This window comes from Penaeus chinensis, chromosome 35 (genome assembly GCF_019202785.1).
Source record: "Penaeus chinensis breed Huanghai No. 1 chromosome 35, ASM1920278v2, whole genome shotgun sequence".
Lineage (NCBI taxonomy): Eukaryota > Metazoa > Arthropoda > Malacostraca > Decapoda > Penaeidae > Penaeus > Penaeus chinensis.
Genome location: NC_061853.1, coordinates 33,976,965 through 33,999,464, shown reverse-complemented (window position 1 = coordinate 33,999,464; position 22,500 = coordinate 33,976,965). Strand labels below are relative to the sequence as shown.

Below are 22,500 nucleotides of genomic sequence, written 5' to 3'. Positions count from 1 at the left end.
GAGAAAATTACCCATAATTCCCGATTATGAGCTTATGTGACAGTTCAGCGGCACATGACCCAGCACGCACGTATTTTACCAACCAGACGTCGAAGGTCCGTGTAGGGGGACGCACATTACTCATGAGCTGTTTTTTCATGCCTTTTTTCTCCCTGTTTCTCTTTTTTTATGCGGCGCTGTGTTAGGGTGAGGGGAGAAAGAGCGAAGGGTGAACGTCCCTTACGCCGGGTCGCGTTGACGAGGAAACGGCGGCGTTGCGGGTCCGTTCGGAGGCTGCTCCTGCCATTGTTCTCAGGGGAGGATGTCGTAGGAACAGGAGGATGGGAGCCTATTATCATTATTAATGCGATTTATGGTACCCTATGATGTGGTTTTTGTTCTTGCTGTTTCTGAGTTTTTTTTGGATTTCTGTCGCGTGCTTTTTTAAGCTTATTTTTCGGAGGAGGATCTTTCTCGGGTCGCTGTGTGGCAGACGCGTTTATTTCTTTTTATTTAAGGATCAAATAACCAAAGCGCTATAAAGATGATATATAAGACATCGTTGTCTCGACGAATATGGTTATGCAAAACACTATAACAAATAAGTGATAACAATGACTGGATGCTATGTCATCGTTTTCGTTTCTGTTTATGTTTGCTTTTATATTTATGTATATGTATTGTACCTGTGCGTGCGCGTGTGTGCGTGTGCCTTCGTTTAGCTTGTAAGGCTCTGCAGGAACCAGATAAGGAAACCGACCGGAATGAACCTGTAACTATGGTAATGGCACACCTTCCTTATAGGTCGGCGTTGCCCCACCGCTTGGATCGCTGCCAGCGCCGCCCGCTCCGTAATACCTATCACTGCCCACTGCACCGCTTCGGCCAGAGCCATTCCTTCCCCGGTATATGTTTGGTAACTTCATTGGCACTATCTGCGTCGCTGTGTCATTTCCAAGTGCCAAGATTCTGTTGTGGGCAATCTTGGAACCCGAAGGAACCGTGTGAAGGTAACGGTAAAAGTTAAATGTATTGGTGTCCTGTTTTATAATAAAACCGGAAATGTAAATCAATCTCTTAGGTGTATTTTAACGAACGTCGCGTTCCAGCGGCCGGATATGGTTGTATGACGTCGTATGGACGGTTCTCGGAAGAGAGAATGACGTCACGCGTCAGACCCAGCCTGGAGGAGAGCCTGGAGCTCCCCCCACCCCCTCCTCTTCCTCCTCCTCCCGCCCCACTCTCACTCCTCCCGATCCCACCGCTCCTACACCCCCCCCCCCCTCCCTCCATCCTCTCTCCCTCTCTGCGCTGTGATCGCTCGTAGTCAGGCTTATGTTCGGAGAATAATATGATGGCTCTCCCGCGAATTTTGCACACTCAGAGCACTTCCGACGGGAAATGCGGGAAGCAAGATTTGAAAGATTCAGTGCTGAGGCCACGGAGAAGGAGAGTGGTGTTTTGGGAGGAAGTAGCTTGGTGAACCTGGGAGCAATTTTTCGCTGCTAGGAAATGATCTGTGCGAGTGCAATGTCGCCTAGGTTATTTAATTTTGAGAATTTCCGATAACGGACGACGCCGGAAGGTAGCCCATAGGCAAACGCGCAACAAGGGAGATCCTGCAGGGAAACAGTTGCCCATTGACGCTTCGTCGCGGATAGACGTCGAGGGAGTCTTCGGCTGCAGTGAACGGTGCGACGTTTCTTTTTCTCTCTCTCTCTCTCTCTCTCTCTCTCTCTCTATATATATATATATATATATATATATATTATATATATCTTCATCTCTCTCTCTCTCTTTCTCTCTCTTTATCTCTCTCTCCCTCCCTCCCCCCCTCCCCCTCCCCCTCCCTTTCTCTCTCTCTCTCTCTCTCTCTCTCTCTCTTTCTCTCTCTCTCGTTTATTTATTTATTTTCCTTTATGCTGAATTTCTGTTCTTTGATGCATGTTTGTAATTTGTGCCTTGCTACTGAACTGCTTGTTGGTTGACAGATTTATTTTGTAACAAAAAGCTCAGCTTTACATGAAGGAGGTCGTCGGGTAAGTGGACAAGTAAGTGTGAGGGATGACCGAAGCAGCTCACTCACGGTAACTCGCTATCCTTGACGCCGCGCTTGATCATGTCGTGAATTGCAGGTGTGTCGTAAGGTAACTTGCCCCACCACCAGCCCCTGCTTCGCCCCCTCCTTGTGACTCCCTCTCCCTCCCCAACCCATCTCATTTCTTTTTTTTTCGTCGTCATCGTCCCCTGCTTCTCCCCTTTTTATTCCTCTCCTCTTCCTCCTTTTATTTTTCCTTCAGTTCCTCTTCATCCCTTCTCCCACCAATTTCTTTTCTCCCTCTTCCTCCTGTTCTTGTTCCTTCTCCTCCATCTCCTCTTTCTCCTTCTCTTCCTCCTCCTCGCTGCTGAATGTGGCCTCATTTGCCCGGCGGAGTTGAGCGGTACTTTAACCACGGAGATGCGAGGCAATCCATCCATCTCATCTGCACTGGATGTTCTTGCCTCGGCCCCTCCATCGCAGACACACCTCGACCCGCCGACGTTTCTCATCCAGGCGATGTCACCGGGTCATCTAATTAAGTTTTTTCTATCTATCTTTCTTTTTTCTCTTATCTTCGAGTGAATGGTTCCCTCGAGTGATCATTCCGCCAAGCAGCACCGTGTGACGATGACCCTTGTTGATTTGATGGGTCGGGTGGAGGGGTAGGGGGCAGGTAGGCTGGGAGGAAGCCGACTTTCTCAGGTGGGGTGACGTTCGGGGCAAAAAAGAAGAAAAAATACATTAAGTGTGATTGCCCAAAACAGCAGCTCAGTCCGAGCAGTCCAACTATTACGCTAACACTGTAGCAGTTTCTCTACTGTATTCATTGATCTCCTCGCCAGCACATTGTACTGTGATAACCGCTGTACACAATCTTCATCATTGGTTCCGGCGCCAACGTTGTTGTTATAACCGCCATCATCCTAATTGATTCCAATACATAACATTGTTGTCATAACAATAACACTTTATGACCGCGTGAGGGTTTGGTTTATTATTGTTATTTTATCACTTCCGTGCCATAGTTATGTAGCCATACCCGCAACCACAATGATATTTGGATTTTTATTTAGTCGGCAGATAAGTGTATTGATTTTCCCGCTTATCAAAATCATGAGTTGATGCCACTAGATTATCTTACTTGCGCCGCCATCTCCATTCGCGATACAGATGCTGTAATCTCTACTGTGACAACAGTAAATTGTCGTTTTTATTTATGTTTGAGGAGCAGTTGCCAGTAGTTATTTGCATCACACGGTAATTTTTCCGTGTTTTATACCTGGTTGTGTCATCTCTGGACAAAAAGATGAAATTATTTCGAGTTTATAAATGGTAGAGAGGAAGGAAATAGGCGGTTCTCGTTGCGTGTGACATGATATGCGTAGTGCCATGTGGAGTGAGCCGAAGGGGACAATGACTCTGGATAATCTGGAATAACCTTCCAATTATATATAAAAAACGGACAAAACACACCAGGACGTAGAGTTACGTTGTCCTTAATGAGTGGGAATATTTTCCTGGTCTTTCCGGGACATTTCCCTGGGAGTTTCTACCTTGTGTTTGTATGTGTTCAGGTCCTTGCACATCTTCGAGAATTGGAGAGATTTTCCTAAAGTTTATGAAATTGTACCTTATCGCCCGAAAGTGAGAGACGTCACCATTACTTTTAGATTATATTTTATTTAGCATTTATTACATTGCCACAGAGTGTTATTACCATTATTGCAAAGATGAGAGAGAGAGAGAGAAAGAGAGAGAGAGAGAGAGAGAGAGAGAGAGAGAGAGAGAGAAAGGGGGGAAATGGGGAAAGGCAAGAAAGAAAGCATTCCAACCTGCTTGGGACATTCACGATTTGTCAGCTTGCCGATGGATAGCTATTTGTATATTCGCTAATGGGTACGTTGTTCGGGAAATTGGATTTTGATGAGGGTCCCCTTGCCTTGTTGTCGACCATCTGTTTTAGGGCTGGACGAGGAAGCGACGGCGGCGCGGTGAGGGCTTACTTTTCCTTGCGGTGGAGAGGGAGAGGGTGGGAGGGGAGGGAAGGAGAGGGAATGGGAGGGGAGGGGAGGGGAAGGGAGGGGAAGGGAAGGAAAGGGAAGGAAAGGAAGGAGAGAGGGAGGGAGAGAGGGGAGGGGAAGGGAGGGGAAGGGAAGGGAGGGGAAGGGAAGGAAAGGAAGGAGAGAGGGAAGGAAGAGAGAGAGAGAGAGAGAGAGAGAGAGAGAGAGAGAGAGAGAGAGAGAGAGAGAGAGAGAGAGAGAGAGAGAGAGAGAGAGAAAGAGAGAGAGAGAGAGAGGAGAGCGCGGGCGGCTTCTCACGCCCTCGAGCTGAGACAGCCTCATTAACGCTGCGGTCACGGGAATGCGAAGCTCGAGAGAAAGAGAGAGAGGTAAGGAAAAAAAAAAAAGAAGCAACGAAAGAAAACGCCTTTCATCTTGATCTGAAAGTTGCCAGGGCACGGCTCCCTTCGCTTTACATTCGTCCCGAGGGCGCGGTGCCGTGTGTATGACCTCCCTCGGGGTAAGGAGGCGACCACTGGGTCACTCTGGGTCAGGAGGGCGTTTCGGAGGTGGAGCGTCGTTGGTTGACACAGGTGACGGGCGTGGGCGATCACTGCCTCGGGCCTTGTCCTGGCGGGGCTCGCTGACGGAGGGTAGAGCGAGGGAACCCTTCGTTATTGTTATTGTATTTCTTATGCTGGCAGCCTAGAATCAGTATATATTTTCTCGCATGCTACTTTAGTTTTTGGTAAAGTGATGGAGACGTATGCATATATGTGTGTGTGTGTGTGTGTGTGTATGCGCGCATATCTTTGTTTTAATTTCTTTCCGTTTCCTTTTTAAAATTCTTATTCGTTTTCTTCCTTCCATTCTTTATTCTCAGTCTCATTCACTTCCTTTGTTTTTTCTCACTCATACTCATCCTATCTTGGACTGATCATGATCTCGGAGACAATAGAGGAAATGAAAAGCGGATCTCTCGTTGCCTAAATAGCGTGCATGATTGCCAATTTCGCCGATTATATCTCTTTTCTAATCAATTGGATGCATGCCAGAAAGTGACATGCACTCGGCCGAGGTCTTAGGAGATGACTCGCATCTCAGCTGATTAACTGTTCCGAAGAGGTCGAAATAAAAGTGTTGTGTCAACTAACCCAGTTTTGTGAGCCGCCACAACAACACCAGTCACTTGTCTGAAAAAAAAAAATCGGTTTTCTTTTTTCTTTGCTGTCCAAATCGATTCTGTCCATTTTCAGCCTCACTGAACATGTGCGCAAAGTCGAAGCTCTCCTTCTTCAAGAGTTTCCCGAGAAAATGAAATATGCAGAGAGAAGCGCTGCTTTCGTGATTTCTTTAAACGCCAGACTCCAGCTTATTACCCTGGAGGTGCTTTGAGGTAAACATAAACGCGAGAAGAAAGTGATTCCTACAGGAGGGGGGTAGGGGGGTGGGAATCTGTGCGGGAGGGGAGGAGAGATGGAGTGTGGGAGAGACATCGCAGAGGGGGAATGATGGGGTAGGAGGGAAGAGAAGAAGAGGGGAGGGGAGGGGAAGGGAGGGGAGGGAGGAAAGCTGGAGCGGCTGAGCCACTTTCCCAGCGCGACGTCCTGCTCGGGGAAGCGTGATAATGGCCCGTGATAGAATCTCATTCGGTTGATAATTACCACGTTAGGATCTCGGGCCTCGTAATTAAGGTCTTGTATAATCAAATTAAGACGTAGTACACATCACTTGCGCGATAATGAATTGACTTTAAGAGGCAGTGCGAACGACGAAGAAAGTACACAAGCCCCACCCCTCTCTCTCTCTATCTCTATCTCTCCTCTCTCTCCTCTCTCTCCTCTCTCTCCTCTCTCTCCTCTCTCTCCTCTCTCTCTCTCTCTCTCTCTCTCTCTCTCTCTCTCTCTCTCTCTCTCTCTCTCTCTCTCTCTCTCTCTCTCTCTCTCTCTCTCTCTCTCTCTTTTAAGTGGAGGCCAACAAGGCTGCTTTCTTCACATGCACGTCACGCACGCACTTTCGCAGTTGACCAAGGTGATTAGATTGAATGTGGGTTTAACATGTCGTATAATGAACGACCGTCCGTCAGTTAATGCTTTTATAATGGCACTGGATGAAGAACAAAGCTCAATCATCGGCCATGAGCTGTGTGTGAAGCAACGATCTCGGGGTCGTGCACTCGATCGAACAATTATTATTTTAGTATTTATCTCTCCCCCTTCCCACTCCCTCCTCCTTACCTCTCCTTCCTCCTAGTTCGTCATTCCCAGCTCTCACATTCTGCAACTCGGCAGATTCTTCGGATTATTGTTATTTATACAGCGCTTTGGCATAGGAGAGGATGGATAAAACATGCAGTTCTTCGGTATGTTGGAAGTAGCGTGTCTCCGTCAGTAATGGTAGCGCGGTGTATTTGCGTCAGGGCGTGGCACTCCAGCTGTCACTGCAAGTGGATCGGATGATGTGAGGACGTACTTGATTATCGGTTTGCTGGACGCGGAATGGGGCGAGGTGGATGTGTGCGTGTGGTTATTTTTATTATTATTATTATTATTATTATTATTATTATTATTTGAACGATTTATTCAAAACTCATATATAGGTACAGAGGGAAAGAAGAGTGATTTAGGGTGTATGTGCACTGGCTGTTGGACCTGGCCCACGCGTGTGCATGTGCGTGGGAGTGTGTATCTGAATATTCGGATACGTTTGTGTGCATGGAGCATCTGAACTCCCCAATGATATTTCTGCTTTGGTTAGTACCGCTGTTCTCGTAAGGCAATTCAACAAAAAAAAAATCGACGATCCCTTGCCAAGCCTACACGTTAGCAAACCTGTAATCTCCTCGCGTAGTATGACTTGGACGCGCTCGGCTGACAGTGACCCGGGAGTGTGGGCGGGGGTGTCTGGCGGGCATGAATGACCCAGGTGTTAGTGGGCGGAGTATGGCGAACCGCGTTGTTTTTGCGTCGCGCCCCGTTATGTGTGCGAGACCTCCTCTCCCCTCTCCCGCGATCCCAGCATCGCCAGGGTTATTGCCGCGCGGGGCACCGAGGGCAAGGCGGTCCTAGCTCTGTGGCGCCCCGTAACAAGGGGAGGCGTATCCTGGAGAAAGGTCCTCGTGAGAGCTCTGTTACACAATATAGATTTTTGGGAGGTATGTGTGCGTGGCGGAAGTTCTGTCTTACTCATTCATGACTCACGTGACTCACCTCTCTGGATAGGCCGCCGCTTGCCTCGAGCTGCCTCTCTCGGGTACGCCCGCGCCGGGATGCCGTTATTGTTAAACAGTCAGATGAATTATGTTGGTTCCACACGATATGATCCGAGTTTGAAGACTTCGGTCACGGTTGCTGGCGAGAATGATAGATTCCTTATTGAACGCAAGACAGTGTTTTCAACATTTACATTAAAAAATCGTTTAGAGTAAAAGTTCTAATTAATACGCCGGTCTGCAAAGAGAAAGGGAAAGACAGAGGCAAAGGCAGAGACGGAGAGAGAGGAGGAAGGGAGAGAGTGAAAGGACGAGAAAGAAAAGAGACAGAAACGGAGAAGGGGAGACGGTCATTGCACTAATCATATTTCAGGGCATGTTGGAAGGGTTTAAGGAAGGGAGGAGGGTGACGGGAGTGTGCCCAGGGGAGGGGGTGGGAGTCTCCCTTCCCGACCGCCAACTCAGGAGAAAGTAAAATTTCTTCTAGCAACACATTGGAAAGTTATTTGTCACCCAACACCACTTAGTGAGGATGAGGAACATAAATTCTGAAGACGACTCAATATCAAAACGCCAATTGCACATCTTCCTTAATATAATTATTCATTCTCATTCATACCTTTTTCAGCATTAAGTACAGAGGGTTTACTCATCATCTCATCGCGATAGAAATGGGAATGGAACACCGGCTAGATTGTCATCACAAATGCACAATGAGTTCCAGTATCCACATTAATTGGTGAGGGGCATTGTCATGCAGAACGCTCGCTTGAGAGAGCATTATTACGTCAAGCAGCGTTATTGTCATGCAAAGCACCGCGTCAGTCAGTGTTGATTTTTTTCGCAATAAATGTGGCCCCAGTGACTCATCGTTGGGCATGTCGTCCTTGAAATAATATATCAATGAAAAATATTAGTAGACAATTGAAAGTGACAAAAGGGAATTGAAATTAATAGCGACTTAGAAAGGAAAATAAAACAAATGAATATGAATCAGCCAGTAGATAAAACTTAGCAAACATCAAACGGTGATCAAGCCCTGCGGAGTATGCCTGGTTAGTTTTTAATAAAAGAATAATAATTTCCAGTGGAATGAGATTAGAGGAGGGTCGCCGTGAATACACAACTGCCTCCTCAGTTGACCGGCCAACGGAATCATTACTTGCCAGGTCTGTGCCGCTGCTGACTCTCCGATGTGCTTTTGATGTATGAAGTAACTTGGACTTGGTGGGGAGGGGGGTGTAAAGGGGAAGGAGGCCCTGGCTTGCGGGAATGATGTGGTCGGATTGCGAGTTGTAGGGGTAAAAGTGGAAAGGAGGGGAGAGTGTATCTCTCTCTCTCTCTCTCTCCCTCTCTTGTGGTCGTAGACAAGACGATCGGAGGGTAATGTGGTAGTCTAGTCGTTATAGATGGTTTGTGTTGCGGCGATGTATCTCGTGTCGTGCATGGTAGGGAGGAGGTGTCGTGCGGTGTGTTGGCAGGCGCCGTCGTGCATGACTAACAACACTGCTCGCTCCAACCTCGACATTCTCTCGCATTGCAAAATGTTATGATATGTTGGCGACGATATTAGGCAAAGATGACCTTGGATGCAGATTTATAAGGTGATGCTCGTGAAGAATATGATTTAATGGGTTTTTTTATGGTGTGTGTGTAAAATTAATACTAAATGCGATTTGAATGTTATTTGAAATAATCGTTGTACTTACGTTGCATATTCTTCCATACATATATTTGGATATGATATATTTGTGCATGGATGGGTATGTATTTATGTGCGTGCGCCACTATTTTCATGCAAACAAGTAGGTAGACACACACATACCTACACACACACGCGCGCACGCACACCGTTCATTTGTATATACATACCGTACACGGTGTAAATAAACTTGATTCTCGCGAATGTCCCCCTTCTATCCGGTGATCACCCGAGTCACATGACGAGCCTTGCGACGTCCCGTCGCTAATGACACGAACAGATTCGCCTCGACGTCAAGGAGCGCGTAACACGGCGTCCCTCCCTGCTGCCCTGTGACAGATTCCCAGGCAAGTGTGGCGCTGCGCTGCTGTGGTGGAGGCGGCTGACGAGGCGCCCCGGCGGGTCTTGAACTAGGTCACATGAATCATTCCCGGGTATACACGGGTCAGCCTCTCACCCCGGACTTGCCAAGGGTTGGCTAAGGACACCGTGTACGGCCGGCCGCCCGAGCATTATTTTGCTTACTTTTGGGCCTTTTGGAATCTCTCTCTCTCTCTCTCTCTCTCTCTCTCTCTCTCTCTCTCTCTCTCTCTCTCTCTCTCTCTCTCTCTCTCTCACTCACTCACTCACTCACTCACTCACTCACTCTCTCTCTCTTTCATATGATTTCGTATAGCATGTGTCCTTGTGTCTTGTCATTCATTTTTTTTTTTTTTTTTACTTCCTGCGTGTCTGTCTATAAACCTGTTGCTCACCTGTGTTTGGACCCAATTACCTTTTCATTTTCCCATCTTCTAACTCTCTTTATGTATTCTTTGTAGGTCTTCTTTACTTATTCTCCCGTGCATGAATATCTATTAGATAACCTGATAATATTAGGAACGAAAAGTAGTTTCGGATGCACAAAGCACCAAAAAGAATGCAAGAATCCAGGTGCACACACATGCCTGGTCTCGAGGCCATGCGGCTTACACGAAGCGCATTTAACCCTCGCACCTGACGAAATGAGGAAGGAGCAATGCCATGGCCGCGCTTTTGGGAATGAAGAGACCGGGTAGAGGTCGTGTATTTAGTTGTGTAATCCTTTGTATTATTATTGTTATGATGCTTAATTCGGGGAGCTGGCATTATGACTAATTTCGATTTGTTTTAAAAGTTATTTTTTCCGTCTTTGAATTTCTCCCTCTGCACGTTTTTTTTTTTTTTTTTTTTTTTCCTTTAGAATAATGTGACAGGTCAGCGAGCTCTCGGGAATTTTATGCCAGCCAAACTTCCTGCAAGAGTACTGGCAGGTGTGAGAGAAACGACAGAGGAAAAGGTCATGGAAACAAGCAGAGGACAGGTCATCCCCGTAAGGCGTTGGTGTGAAGGTCTTGGAAAATCGTGCCACATATCCTGGGAAGTTTCTTGAAGTTTTCGCCAGTCTATCAGTATGGTCACACGTAAACATTCCGGGCAGGTCGTCCGCTTTCCACCAACCCATCGAACACCCTTCACACCTCGTAAAACCCCTGAATGACAGCTGTCGGAAGAGAGAGAGAGTGGTAGAAGAAAGGTCACGGAAACAGGATGGAAGTGAGGAAGGAAGGAAGAGCGGGAGGGAGAGGAAAAAATGGGAGAATCACCAAACGAGGAAATTACACGGAACAAAAGGAGGAGCAATGTTGGAAATTAGGTTTATGTTCAACAGCGTATTGTGAATTCCCGAAGAGAAAAGGCTGGCAAGGTCGGGCCGGTGGTGGAAGGTCGACAACGGGTGGCAGGATGTCCCCCTGGGTCTCCTGGCGACGCTGGACACTCGCTTATATTGTCGGACGCATCGGCTGTCGACACGACCCTGTTTTTATTTTATGTAAACTATTTTGATTGATGGGGGGGTGGGGGTTCGCGTGAGTTTGATGGCTTTGCTGATCGGGATTCATAGAGGAGTTTGCGAATAAGCCCACAAATCCGTTATTTGCTGCTGAGGCGCTCCGAGTAACCCTGGCCTAGGCGTAATGAATGGCGGTTCGATGTTTTCGTTTCAAGTCCAGTGAGCTTCTGGAAATGGGTGGTTCCGCTCGGCGCCCGGCTCAGGTGAAAGGAAAGCCCGACGTCCGCTGAGCGAGAGCTTAGGACGTGGTCGTGTGCCTTTCGATAGGATGAAACCTATCGAAAGGCTCTTTATTCGTTTGAAAAAGACCTTTTTGGTTGTTCGGAAGGCTTCCGGTTATGTGTCTTTGTGATGCCGAATGTCTGATGAGAGGATGGCTGTTTGTGATGTGATTCAGAAACCTTGAGGCTCCCGGGGACCAGCCACAGGTCTTGCCGCATCACTGACCCCCACGGTCTTGCCACTTCCCGTCACATGGCGATATTTTCCTCTTTTTCATAAACATTTTATATTCCAATATCTGAAAGAAATATTTACTTAGTGTCTCCCGACCCCCGTGAGCATCCTTCCAGCCTGCAAGACCAGGGAGAAGAAGGAGGCGTTGCAAAAGCGAGAGGAGAGCCTGCGGAGCGAGCGAGGCGGGCCGCCCCCTCCTCACTCCAGGTCCCGAGCGCAGCGGTGCTCAGTGCGTCCCGAGGCGCCGTAGGGGAGGCAGGCGGTCCAGGCACCCCCACTCCTACTCTTGTCGCGTTGTGTCACGTGTCCTCGTGCGTTGCGTCTTCGTGGAAGTAATCCTCCTTTTCATTTAAGTGTTGCAGGAGGGGGTTGCAAGTGAAGCGACGCACGTTTACGTGTGTGTTTGTGTTAGTGTGATAATGATGATGTGGCTGGAGGCCTACTGGAGGCCCTACGTGAGTGTCAACCGCTGAGGCGTGCGAGGAAAAGATGCTGTCTTATCTCATCCTTGTGATGAACTCTGCACGTCGCTAGCATGCTTCACCATCCGGAGTCTGTGTCAAAATGTCGTAAAGGACATATTTATTATTTTTAAGATATATATCTTTAAATAACGAGCTTTAAATGCATACCAAAGAGAAAAGAAGATCCTATCCAGGTGGCACAAGACGTTGCCAAGACTGTGATGGTGCTCCTAGAAGAGATCGGTGCCGAGGCAGGCGTGTGAAGGCTGGAGTGGCCAGTGGCACCATGCATCGGGGCAATGGTGCCTCCAGGGCGAGGGACAGTGGTGCCTCCAGAGCGAGAGACAGTGGTGCCATGTACAGGGACTATGGCACCACCGTAACGCGGGAAAACGGTCTCAGATATAGGGACGTCGGCACGACCATGCACCGCGAAAGACGCCCCACCCGCAGGGATAACGGGGCACGGATGCAGCAGTCAAGCAGCATCAGGTATCAAGAGGAGGGCGGCACCATACAGCGGGAGAGTGGCACCATACAAGACAAGCCTGTGGCAGGATGGTGCTCCAACTCAGAGCTGCTGTGCCGTGTTGTTACTGCGTATCTAGCTGTGATGCTGGGTTGGGCGTTGCCACAGGTGAGTAGCGTTAACAAGTTTAAGTGTAAAGGAAAGGCATAGATCAGCGGGCGAGTAGGTGGAGGGGGTGGGTATGTGGTACCTGTAAGGGCAGAGGCAAGTTAGACCGTTACGCCAAGGTGACTGATTTTGCAATGCCTGTAAATTAAAACTTAAAAAAACAAAACAAATATGCAAGTGTTTATAAACCTGCAGAGTTAGAGCGGTCTCGCACGTAATAACTGTGTTTTGATATCATAATTGTAAAATCAGGATTTTTGCTTGCTTGGCTCTAAGAACAGCTTGCCCGTACACGCGCACCTCCAACAGGCTGGCCTTGTCTTAAAACAAGAATGATTGACCCGGTGCGACACCCGGCTTTCACAGGATACCCGCGCTCGGCGGAGCTGCGGTGACCTGTGCTGCTGCAAGTGTTGACCTGGATCGCGAGCGGGGAAGGCGGGTCCAGGCTTTATATGGGGAGCGAGAGAGCCCTCGCATGAATGTGGGCCGGGCTGGTTTGGCTCCTGACGGCGACACAGGCAGCAGCATTTACTGGCTGCCGCGCTGCATACTTGACCCAGGATCTGGCACGTCTCCTGGCGACGCCCACGCGCCCCTCGCTCGAGACCCAAATGTTAGTTGTCACTCCTCTTTCACTCGGAGAAACCAGCTTTACGTGAATTCGATTGTAAAAAGAACAGAAGAATTCACCTCTTGCCAAAATAGAAAGTTGGGTCCAGAAAACGGTCATTCCGCTCACTCGGAAAGCTGTATTGTTTGACGCTGCACTCGAAGTCAGGGTTACACGCGTCACGATCTTACTTGCCTTTGCAGAGAGCGTTCCCCAAAAGGCAAGCGCTAGTCGGGCAGTTGATGCAACGCCTTAATCAATTGGGAAAGGATCTTGCCATGTCAACTTGCAGAGGACGGCACGATTAATCCGTTATTCGCGGTAGTAATTACACCGTCTCTAGGGGGACGCTGCCTTCTTACGGATCGCATAGTTTCCTCACAAGAAGGATAATCGCCAGTGCGGTCGGATAAAACCCCGTCCTTGACGTGCGGTAAGGGATGGCGTGGGCAGGACACACGTTCTCCGCAAGGCTGTCTGACCGCCATAAAAAACAAGGCTGGGTGATGAGCGCTAAACATCTTGCTGAAGCTACTGCGCGTGATGGTATGAGAGGGAAGGATCATCTGTCATTAAGAAGAGGTGACAATTAAGTGGTTGCATGCCTGTTGGCTTTATTCGTTACAAAGAATATCCTTGGGAAGATGACGAAGATCTCCGTTCGCATGAGTCAACATGCATTTTTTTTTTCTTTGGAATTTGATGAGAGTATTTAAGCAAGTGCGTTTATTTAGGACTCGGGGAAATTCGAGGAGACCGTGAAGAGGCAGTTTATTGTGTACCGAAGTCAGTATGACGCGCGGGAGAACCACACGCAAGTTGCTCTCTCATTCTTATATCCACATGATCATCAAATTCTCAAGAGTTTTTTTCCCCCTCTCTTTCCGTTTTTCCTGCTGCGACTCCATCGCGGCGTGTACTGTACCGCGCATAAGGATCTCTCTTGCAAGACAGGTATTTCCGAGCGACAGGCAGAGCCAGCCCGCGGTGCCGTAGACGAGTGGCGTAACACCCGGCGCCGAAACAGCCACTCTGACCACACCGAGATTTCTTAAGGGAAGGATTATTATCATTACGGCGCTAGTTCTCGCTCAAATGTCTCGACACACAAACCCGTGTCGCGGACGCCGTGTCCCCATGCTCTGGCGTTCGTTGATTAGACGACCAAAGCGCTCACAAGGCAGACGGAGGAAAAGCAAGGCGATCTTTCCAATTACCTTCACACTGCGCCGGAGTTTCCCCGAAAGACGGCGGCTCTCGTAGGCAAATCTCACTTACGGCGGCGTTTAGAAAGTTGGCCACGTACCGATGGCCATACAAATTGCCGGGATTCATTATATATCTTGCAATTATAAGCAATGCCGCCACGCTCTGTACACAACGGACGGATGTGGCGCGCTGGTATTTGCATCGATACTGATGTGGAATTCTGGTGTGTGTGTGCGTGCGTGTGCGTGCATACTTCTGCGTACGTGTGTGTGTGTGTGTGTGTGTGTGTGTGTGTGTGTGTGTGTGTGTGTATGTATATGTATATGTATATGTATGTGTACGTGTGTGTGTGTGTGTGTAAAACCGATATATCCAAGAATAGCTGAACAAGGAATTTCCTTAAGCACCATGTTTCGACATATTGTTGAAGGCTCTGTTCTGTGTATGTGAAGGATTTCAGGGTTATCATAATATCGACATCTATTTACTATTATTATCATCATAATGGCATTAGTGTTATCGAGGCGTTTATCCGCCATCAGCAGCATTACAGGGAAGTATTCTACCTTTACTTTCTCCTTTACACTTCACACAGTTAGAGTGTGATAAATAGCTTACGAGCTTGTATCTAGAAAAATAAAAAACAACCCTTTCACCAGTCACGTTGTATTTTTATGAAAAATCAGCCTTTGATTATTACCTCCACAACTAACCTACTTTGAGGAGAGAGAAAAAAAATATTTGATATTAGGTTTTCTCTTCTCTTTTATATAAATGAAATGGACATAGTGAAGGAAGTAAAGGTCGACAAACTAGGAACGAGGAAGGGCTTTCAAAGTTCAAAGGTCAACACACTAGAAATGACTAGTGATTAGGTTAGTTAGGGACTTCCCTTCGGCACACTAGGGCAGGCTGGGTTGAGGGCTATGGCCGTTACCCTTTCTTATCTCGGGATTTATGTTGGTCGTCGAGCAAGAAGGTAATCTGCGCTATTATGGAAGGGAGAAGGGAGGTTATCCTGCCTCTAAATAGCGTGTAATAATTCCCTTATTTGTGCTCCTGCGTCCCACTCTTGTATCTCTCTGTTTCTCTCTCTCTCTCTCTCTCTCTCTCTCTCTCTCTCTCTCTCTCTCTCTCTCTCTCTCTCTCTCTCTCTCTCTCTCTCTCTCTCCTCCCTCCCTCTCTCTCTCCTTTCCTCTTTTCCTCTGTTCCTTCTTCCCCCTTCCCCTCCATGTCTCTCCCAATACGGCTTATTCACCTATTCACCGCTAATACTCTCAACAGCCAGATCTGCCGACAGTTAGGCCATCTATCTCTCACTCTTTTTTTTCTTCATCTTGTCCTTCCCACACGAAAGGTCATCCGTAAAAGAGAGAGAGAGAGAGAGAGAGAGAGAGAGAGAGAGAGAGAGAGAGAGAGAATGAGTGTGTGTGTGTGTGTGTGTGTCCGTCCGTGTGCGGGTTTGTCTGTGTGTTTGTGGCGATGACGTAGTAGTATAAGAGATGGCCTGACTTTCGGGCATGGCAAGGGTATGGCTCTAGCAGCTGTTGCCACAACCCTCTCCGCCCTCGTGTTTTTCGTCGCCACGTCTTACGTCATTCATTCAGAATGTATGAAGTTAATTTATCCCGCCCCCCAATGCTCCCTCCCTCTCTCCGTCTCCCTCTCTCTCCCTCCTCTCTCCCTCTCCCTCTCCCTCTCCCTCTCCTCTTTCCATCCTTCACTGCCCTTCCCTTCCCTCTCGCCCTCCCCCCCCCCCATCCCCACTGCCCTTCCCTTCCCTCTCGCTTCCCCCCCCCCATCCCCCCTGCCCCTCTCTTTTTGACTCGCAGAGATTGGCGAAAAGCTTGAACGACGTTCAGCAAATGTTTGTTGCCAGGGTTTGCATAACAAACAGACGGGGCGGAACGGAAAGACCCCGCGCGCACGAGAGAAAGACCGTGCAGAAGGGATCTCGCAAGAATAGCCATATGATTGTAGGGACGTCGGGGTGGGTGGGGGATGTCAGCCAGCGAGGAAGTATGTGTGTGAATCAGGCTGGTAAATTGCATGACTTACTGGAATCTCTCCTGAATGAGGGGACCGGAAGTCCTGCTCTCTCTCTCTCTCTCTCTCTCTCTCTCTCTCTCTCTCTCTCTCTCTCTCTCTCTCTCTCTCTCTCTCTCTCTCTCTCTCTCTCTCTCTGTTACTAGAGTTTGTTATATGGAGATCTCTCTCTCTCTCTGTTACTAGAGTTTGTAATATGGAGAATATTTTTATATTATGTATTATATATCCATTACATTACGTAAATCATAGTTATGATCAGTTTCTGAAACGTGTTTGTGTGCTTTTACTTAAACTTTTAACACGTTTTATTTTGGCCATAATTACTAAGCAGACGGGATGAAAAAGATGGTTAAGGTGAAAGCAAACTCATCCAAGTGAATAAAAGATGGCAAGGCGCACTTTCACAGGAAACGAAAGAATGCGCAGCACGTCAGACGCAAGGACATGCTCATCTGGCGTGTGATTTTTATTTATTAATAGGAATAGCAAATAGTGTTAACACAATGTTTCTCGGATTGGAGTCACTTTGTCAGTGTCAGAGGCAGCTTAAGGAGGTCGATGATTCTGTCAAAGTGGTGTTTTGAATGATCCCATGAACAGCAATTTATGTCGTGTGTTTTTATTTTTTTTATTCCCACAATGAAATTCTTTCCCAGGGCTGAATATTCTTGGAAACAGCGCTTGTTTTCTCGCTCTTCCACTGCGGATCATTTCTGCCAGGCACATTGAAATTCCCAGAGAGTGACTGGCATCCGGAGCCAGAGTATCCCCGGGAGCAGGATTCACTAGGGGCGTCTTGGCAGTGGGTTTTTGTTCCTGTTCGTGCTCACTCATCGCCAATGTCACGCCAGTTTGGTCCTCTTTATTCGTCGCGGATCCCACGGAAGTCAGTGGAGCGTTCGGCCAACGCCTGTATTTGAGGGAGGGGTTTCGTCATTGCCGACCGGGAGGCGCCTTGTCCTGACGCGCTAATGCTGACTTTCATGCGCCACGGAGGGCGTCATGAGCGTAAGGTGACTCGCGTGAAGTTGATGCGACGCGCAGCAAGATTTTCACGGAGCCTCCTCCTGGCAGGATGGAAGGAGGTGGCGTCGCGTGCCTGACCGGAGGCGATGATCGAAGGCGTTGCTGCCGGTCCACGTGTCAATCAGCGTTAGTGACTGCCGTCGGCTGGCACTATAAGCCCGGTAATCGGACTGATGGAGCGGACGCGGCCGGTTTCGGGTGTGGATTGAGACCGGAGGGAGGGGGCGCGGGGGACGACGCCCGCGAAACCGTATTTGGTCTAACCTGCATGGGTCACCCACCACCCTATCGTTGCCCGAGGGCCCCTCCCGTTAGCACAGGTCACAGGTGACAGGGCTCTTATATTATCATCATGCTTTCCTGTGACACGCCTCCACGTTTAGTATTCCAAACGTAGAGCGAGCAAAACCAAGAATTATTCTGTTATCGTCGCAAAACATTGGTTGTACATGCGACCTGAGCGCCCATGGCGACGCGGCAAAAAAGGTCTGCGTATCCTGAAGAGATCTCTTGATGAAGCAATAAACACAAGTTCTGGGATTATTCCTTATGGGTGTAGATTTAGGAGTGCGCCCATATCTGCCGCACCCAAAATGGGCGTTGGAATGAGGGCGGATTTATGTCCTGGGCGCACCCTTGGGTTGCTCGCACGCCCACACCTCTTTGGCAAGGGTGGGGAGGAGGGAGGAGTCGCTAGGAGAGTGTCAAGTAAGATTTCTCTTTAAAAACTTCTTGGAGGTATTCCGATTTCAGAATCTTATGCTTATTTTTTTTTTTTTTTTTTTTTTGTATATGTGTGTGTGTGTGAGAGTGTGCGTGCGTGCATGCATGTGCGTGCATTAGCATACAGGTAATCATTACCTTCGCTGTTAATGTTAATGATTGTGACGGTTTGCGTGTTGGGTTCAGTGCATGTCATGGCGAAGGCGCTCGTGATTGTGCAATATTACATCCGACACTGAAGGTTGACAAGATGATAGTGCACCTCGTACTGTTGGCGACTATATTGTGCAAAAAGGGGAGAATATTTTTTAATCATATTGATATCGTGAGGATCTTGGTTGTGATAGTGCCTCTGACCCTTCCCTTCCTCCCTCCTCTCCCATTCCCTGCCTCCTGTTCCTCCTCCTCCTCCTTCTCCTGACCCTGATGACTAGTGCAGACGACGGGCCAGATCCGCCCACGCCCGTTTTGCTGCTACTTGCCAACCACCCAGACTAGTCTATTCGTCTGCATAAGCTAAAACATTCTTCTCAGTATGCCTTGCATAACATTCAACCGGAGGTCTACATATAAGGAGAATTATAGCACACTAGAAAATATTTCCCACCTTTTGTTTTATTTTTTATTATTTTTACGCACACGAAACCATAATCAAGTGCCGTTTGGCAAACACCACAGCCACGATGTCAACCACAGCATCGACGCCACGCTAACCCTACGTATGCAGACCACAAACCACTAACGCAGTACTATGTCAGTCAACCTGCCACACGTGCATTTGCGGGGTGGGGAGAGGGTGACGCCCGGGGGGGGGGGGGGGGCTGTGATGGTTTCAGCACACCATTCCCTTCACGCCCGCCCGCCCACGCCCATTACATCACCAGCATATTATCCACGCCTACTTGTGATGCCATGCATTAAGTTCAAATATGTTCTCTAGCCACGGAGAAGAAGAATCCCCTGTACATAATGGCTATGTCAATGTCCGTAATTATTTTCGTAGTCGGCCGTGAAATGGATGCAATGAAGTTTATCAATGATAGATTTACGTTTGTTTAAGTTTCCCTTGTCCTGTTATAGCTGTTGCTGTTTTATTTTTATATAATTATTTTTAACATTTAGTCTGGTCTTGTAAACTCACATTGGGATATTTGTGGAACCTGCGTAAGCTTGTGCGTATAATTGGAGTTGTAAAATTATATGGGTTTGTTTAGTGACTGTATTAGCATTTACGTTTTTACCCTTAAGGATAGAGTTTTTTGTGCTCTATGCAAACAGGAAAGCCATTTGAATAACGGATTAGTAATGAATATAGCAATAGTATATCATGTTTTTTAATAGTTGGTGCATGGTACTCATAACGGATTTCTTAGAATTACTGTTACGTTTTATAATAGAATTAAATCATTCCATTATTATTATTATTATCATCATTATTATTACTATTATTATTATTATTATTATTATTATTATTATTATTAGTGTATGTTGTTGTTGTATTGACACCAGTAGTATATTCTTTTATCTTCTGTTTCTTTACATCCCAACTAACGGAGCATTAATTGTTGCCTTGCAGCTTGTAAGGCGAGGCGAGGAGGAGGAGAGCGAACTCGAAAGGATACAAGACCTCTTCCCCCATGACGACCTCCGCCTGCACGAGCGAGACCCAGTCACTCAGGTAGGTCATTCCGCAGAGGTCATTCAACTTCTCTGGCGGGATTGGGTCATCTGGGGCGCCCCTTGGCAGCCGGGCGATCGACGGGGGACTTGTTTGGCCTTTTCTCTCTCGCCTTGATTGGCTTTGTTGTTTCGCTTGGTTGTTTTCATGTTCGGAATCGGTTTTATGTTTGTTTGTTTGTTTGTTTTTTCTTTTTTTTTTCTTCCTTTTTTTTTTTTTTTTCTTTTTTTTTCTTTCTGGTATGCACCTCCTCTTCCTCCGTCCTCATACTGACCCCTACTCCAAACCCCTCGTTCTTTTACTTCTCAAACATCCTCCCTTGCTCCTATTCCTCCCCTTCCGCTTCGTCTTCCTCCTCCTCCTCCTCCTCCTCCTCCTCCTCCTCCCCCCCTCCCCCCCCCTCCTCCTCCTCCTCTTCTTCGTTCTCTTCCTATTTGTCATTTTCCTCTTTCTCCTCTCCCTTTTCTTCTTTCTTTTCTTCTTTATTTTCCTCCTCTATCTCTTCCTCTTCCTTTTCCATCACCACCATCGTCACCTCCTATTTTTCCCTTCTTCCTCAATGTTCCCTCCAACCTCTCTTGAGATTATTGATGACGCTCGTTTTTCCTCGCATACTGTCACTTCTTATTCATTTGTGTGTTGGATTTTATGTCTTTTTTACATACTCGGTGGTAATTAAGATGTCCCGATTGTCCCGTCTCGAGGAGTTTGTCTCCCCTTCTGCATGCCTTAGACGTCGAGAAGCGACCGGGTGTTTCGAACAGGCAGCCGGCAAAAACATGCTAACGTTACGCATTATTGTTTTTATTGCGCGATGGAAAAAACTGACGTGACAAGTAGCGTAAAGCAGGGCGGATGCTAGCCCGTCAGCAGGTACTTACGGCGGATTCAGCAGGTTCCTAAGTCAACTGTATTCCTTTGAATATGCTTTGTGGGCGAATGGCTGCTGGGTGTAATTTCGTTCGTGCGTTGATGCCTTAATGCACCTGCCTGTGTGCGTGAGAAGCGCCGCACGCTCGCAGTTTCTGGCCCGACGAGGCTTCTTTATATCTGCACGAGGGCGTGACCTGTCGAGGAAATAGCTTATGTTATCGTCATGAAGCCCGGTGAGTCAGATATTGGTCAGCGCTATTTCGTCCTCCCCCCCCCTGGCTTTCCCTCCCCTTTGCCCCTCCCCTCTCCACCTGCACCATCTCCGCCCTCCCTCTTACTCTCCAGCCCCCTCCCTCTCCTCCCCTCCCCTCTGAAGAGTGTCTCATGGTCCTCCCGCAGCTTTCATCGCCCCTGCGTTTGAATAATGATTGCGAGGGAGGAACGGCTGTTGAAGTTTCTATTCAGTCGAGGCCTATTACCCGGCCAAGTCCCGCGTGACACTTGGCACCTGATACAGCTGGAGAGATGCCGGTCACTCGGCGACGCTGGATATGACAGAGAGTATGACTCGACGACTCGAGTAGACTTGACTAATAGAAGATATTTCTTTTGTCCATTCAAAAAGGTATAGTGGTGAGGGTAACGTTAGCAATGGTGACAAAAACATAGGAAAAATATAGGAAATGTCCGACGTCTTAATTCGTAGAAAAGTAAACCTTGCAAGAGAAAATTGGATTAATATTTTAGACCTTGGGTTCGGCCGTGGATCTACCAAGGCGAAGCTTTATGCCAGGGAAGGCTTTAGTGAGATCGGGTGAGAAACGTGTGTGTTTGTGTCTGTGTTTCCGATGACGAGCGACGGGCCCTTGATCACGCAGGAGGATCATTGTCCATGTGTTACGGTCAACAGACGGCGTGAAAGTCGGCGTGTGCGTGTGAGCGAGGGAGTGTCAGGCGCACAAGAGGCACACACGCCTACGCCCACAGACTTTCCCTCGGAGTGTTTCCTCCACTGTCACTGCCCCTTTGTGTCAGGGAATGGACAGTGGGGGCTTTCTAGAGCTCCGTCGGCTGCCATTGGGCTTTGTATCTCGTCGCGGGATTCGTGGTATTCTCTGTGCAAAAGCTTAGTGTCACCTTCACGCGACAGTTCACCTGATCATTCCCGCTGTTCATGGTTTAATTGAAGTTTTCAGTCACTTGTTATTCCTTTCGGATCTAGTTATTACTTATCATTCTCTTTCCTATTTCTTTAAAAAAAGTAAAGAAGGTTCTGTTTCCATGATTTAATTTGTAACAATCCTATGCGGTATCGATATCGGATTTCCAATAAGTAATGATAACCAAACGACTTCCTTAGCCCTCTAGGTCTGATGTGACTATTTTTTTCTGGTTGTGGTTGATATGCCGGCGATGTCAGCCTCGCCGCAACCATTTTCCCTTCCGAGGCCTTGAGCCGGCAGGGTTCCTTCGCCGAGTCCCATAGATAGGATGCGTGTAATGGTCCCTGGGCTCCTTGTAGGGACGGCTGCTCACATATGTCGGCGATGTTGTCTTCGTGTTGGATCGCCTGCTATTGTCTCAGCCAGATCTATTTGCGGGATGGCTCATTGTGCACGTCAGGTATGGCCGGCAGTTTTTTTACGGCTCTGTGAAACGCTGCCATCATACCTGGCGTGTCACATCCGCCATGCTTATCTCTTCGCCAGGTTTGACCGGACTTGCGCGATTTCTGTTTCAACCATTGCTCCTCTGGAACTCGACAAAGAAAAAGGCTTTGGGATGAGAGTAATGAACCCCCCCCCACCCTCTCCCCGTTTTTTTCCCTTCCTTTCCCATAAGACTCGCGTTTACGTTTCAGCGGCGGCGATAAGTAGCCGCGGTAATGAGTTTGTCCCTGAGTGCGGTGCGCTTCGTGGGGCGTCTTTGTTTTGTTGATGCGTTGCGCAGACAACCAAATGTTTCT

General features: G+C 48.0%; 1 protein-coding gene across 5 annotated transcripts in view; it reads left to right on the top strand.

The window, feature by feature from the left end:
• LOC125044217 overlaps window positions 1-22,500 on the top strand; it is a 458,466-nt gene that overhangs the window by 395,668 nt on the left and 40,298 nt on the right. For 4 of the 5 annotated variants that reach the window (XM_047640732.1, XM_047640735.1, XM_047640734.1 and 1 more), the window contains one exon: window positions 19,560-19,661. In XM_047640732.1, the coding sequence (XP_047496688.1) occupies window positions 19,560-19,661 (102 nt within the window). Of the gene's footprint in view, window positions 1-11,610; window positions 12,364-19,559; window positions 19,662-22,500 lie in introns of those variants that run through there. The other variant, XM_047640736.1, reaches the window with a different exon arrangement.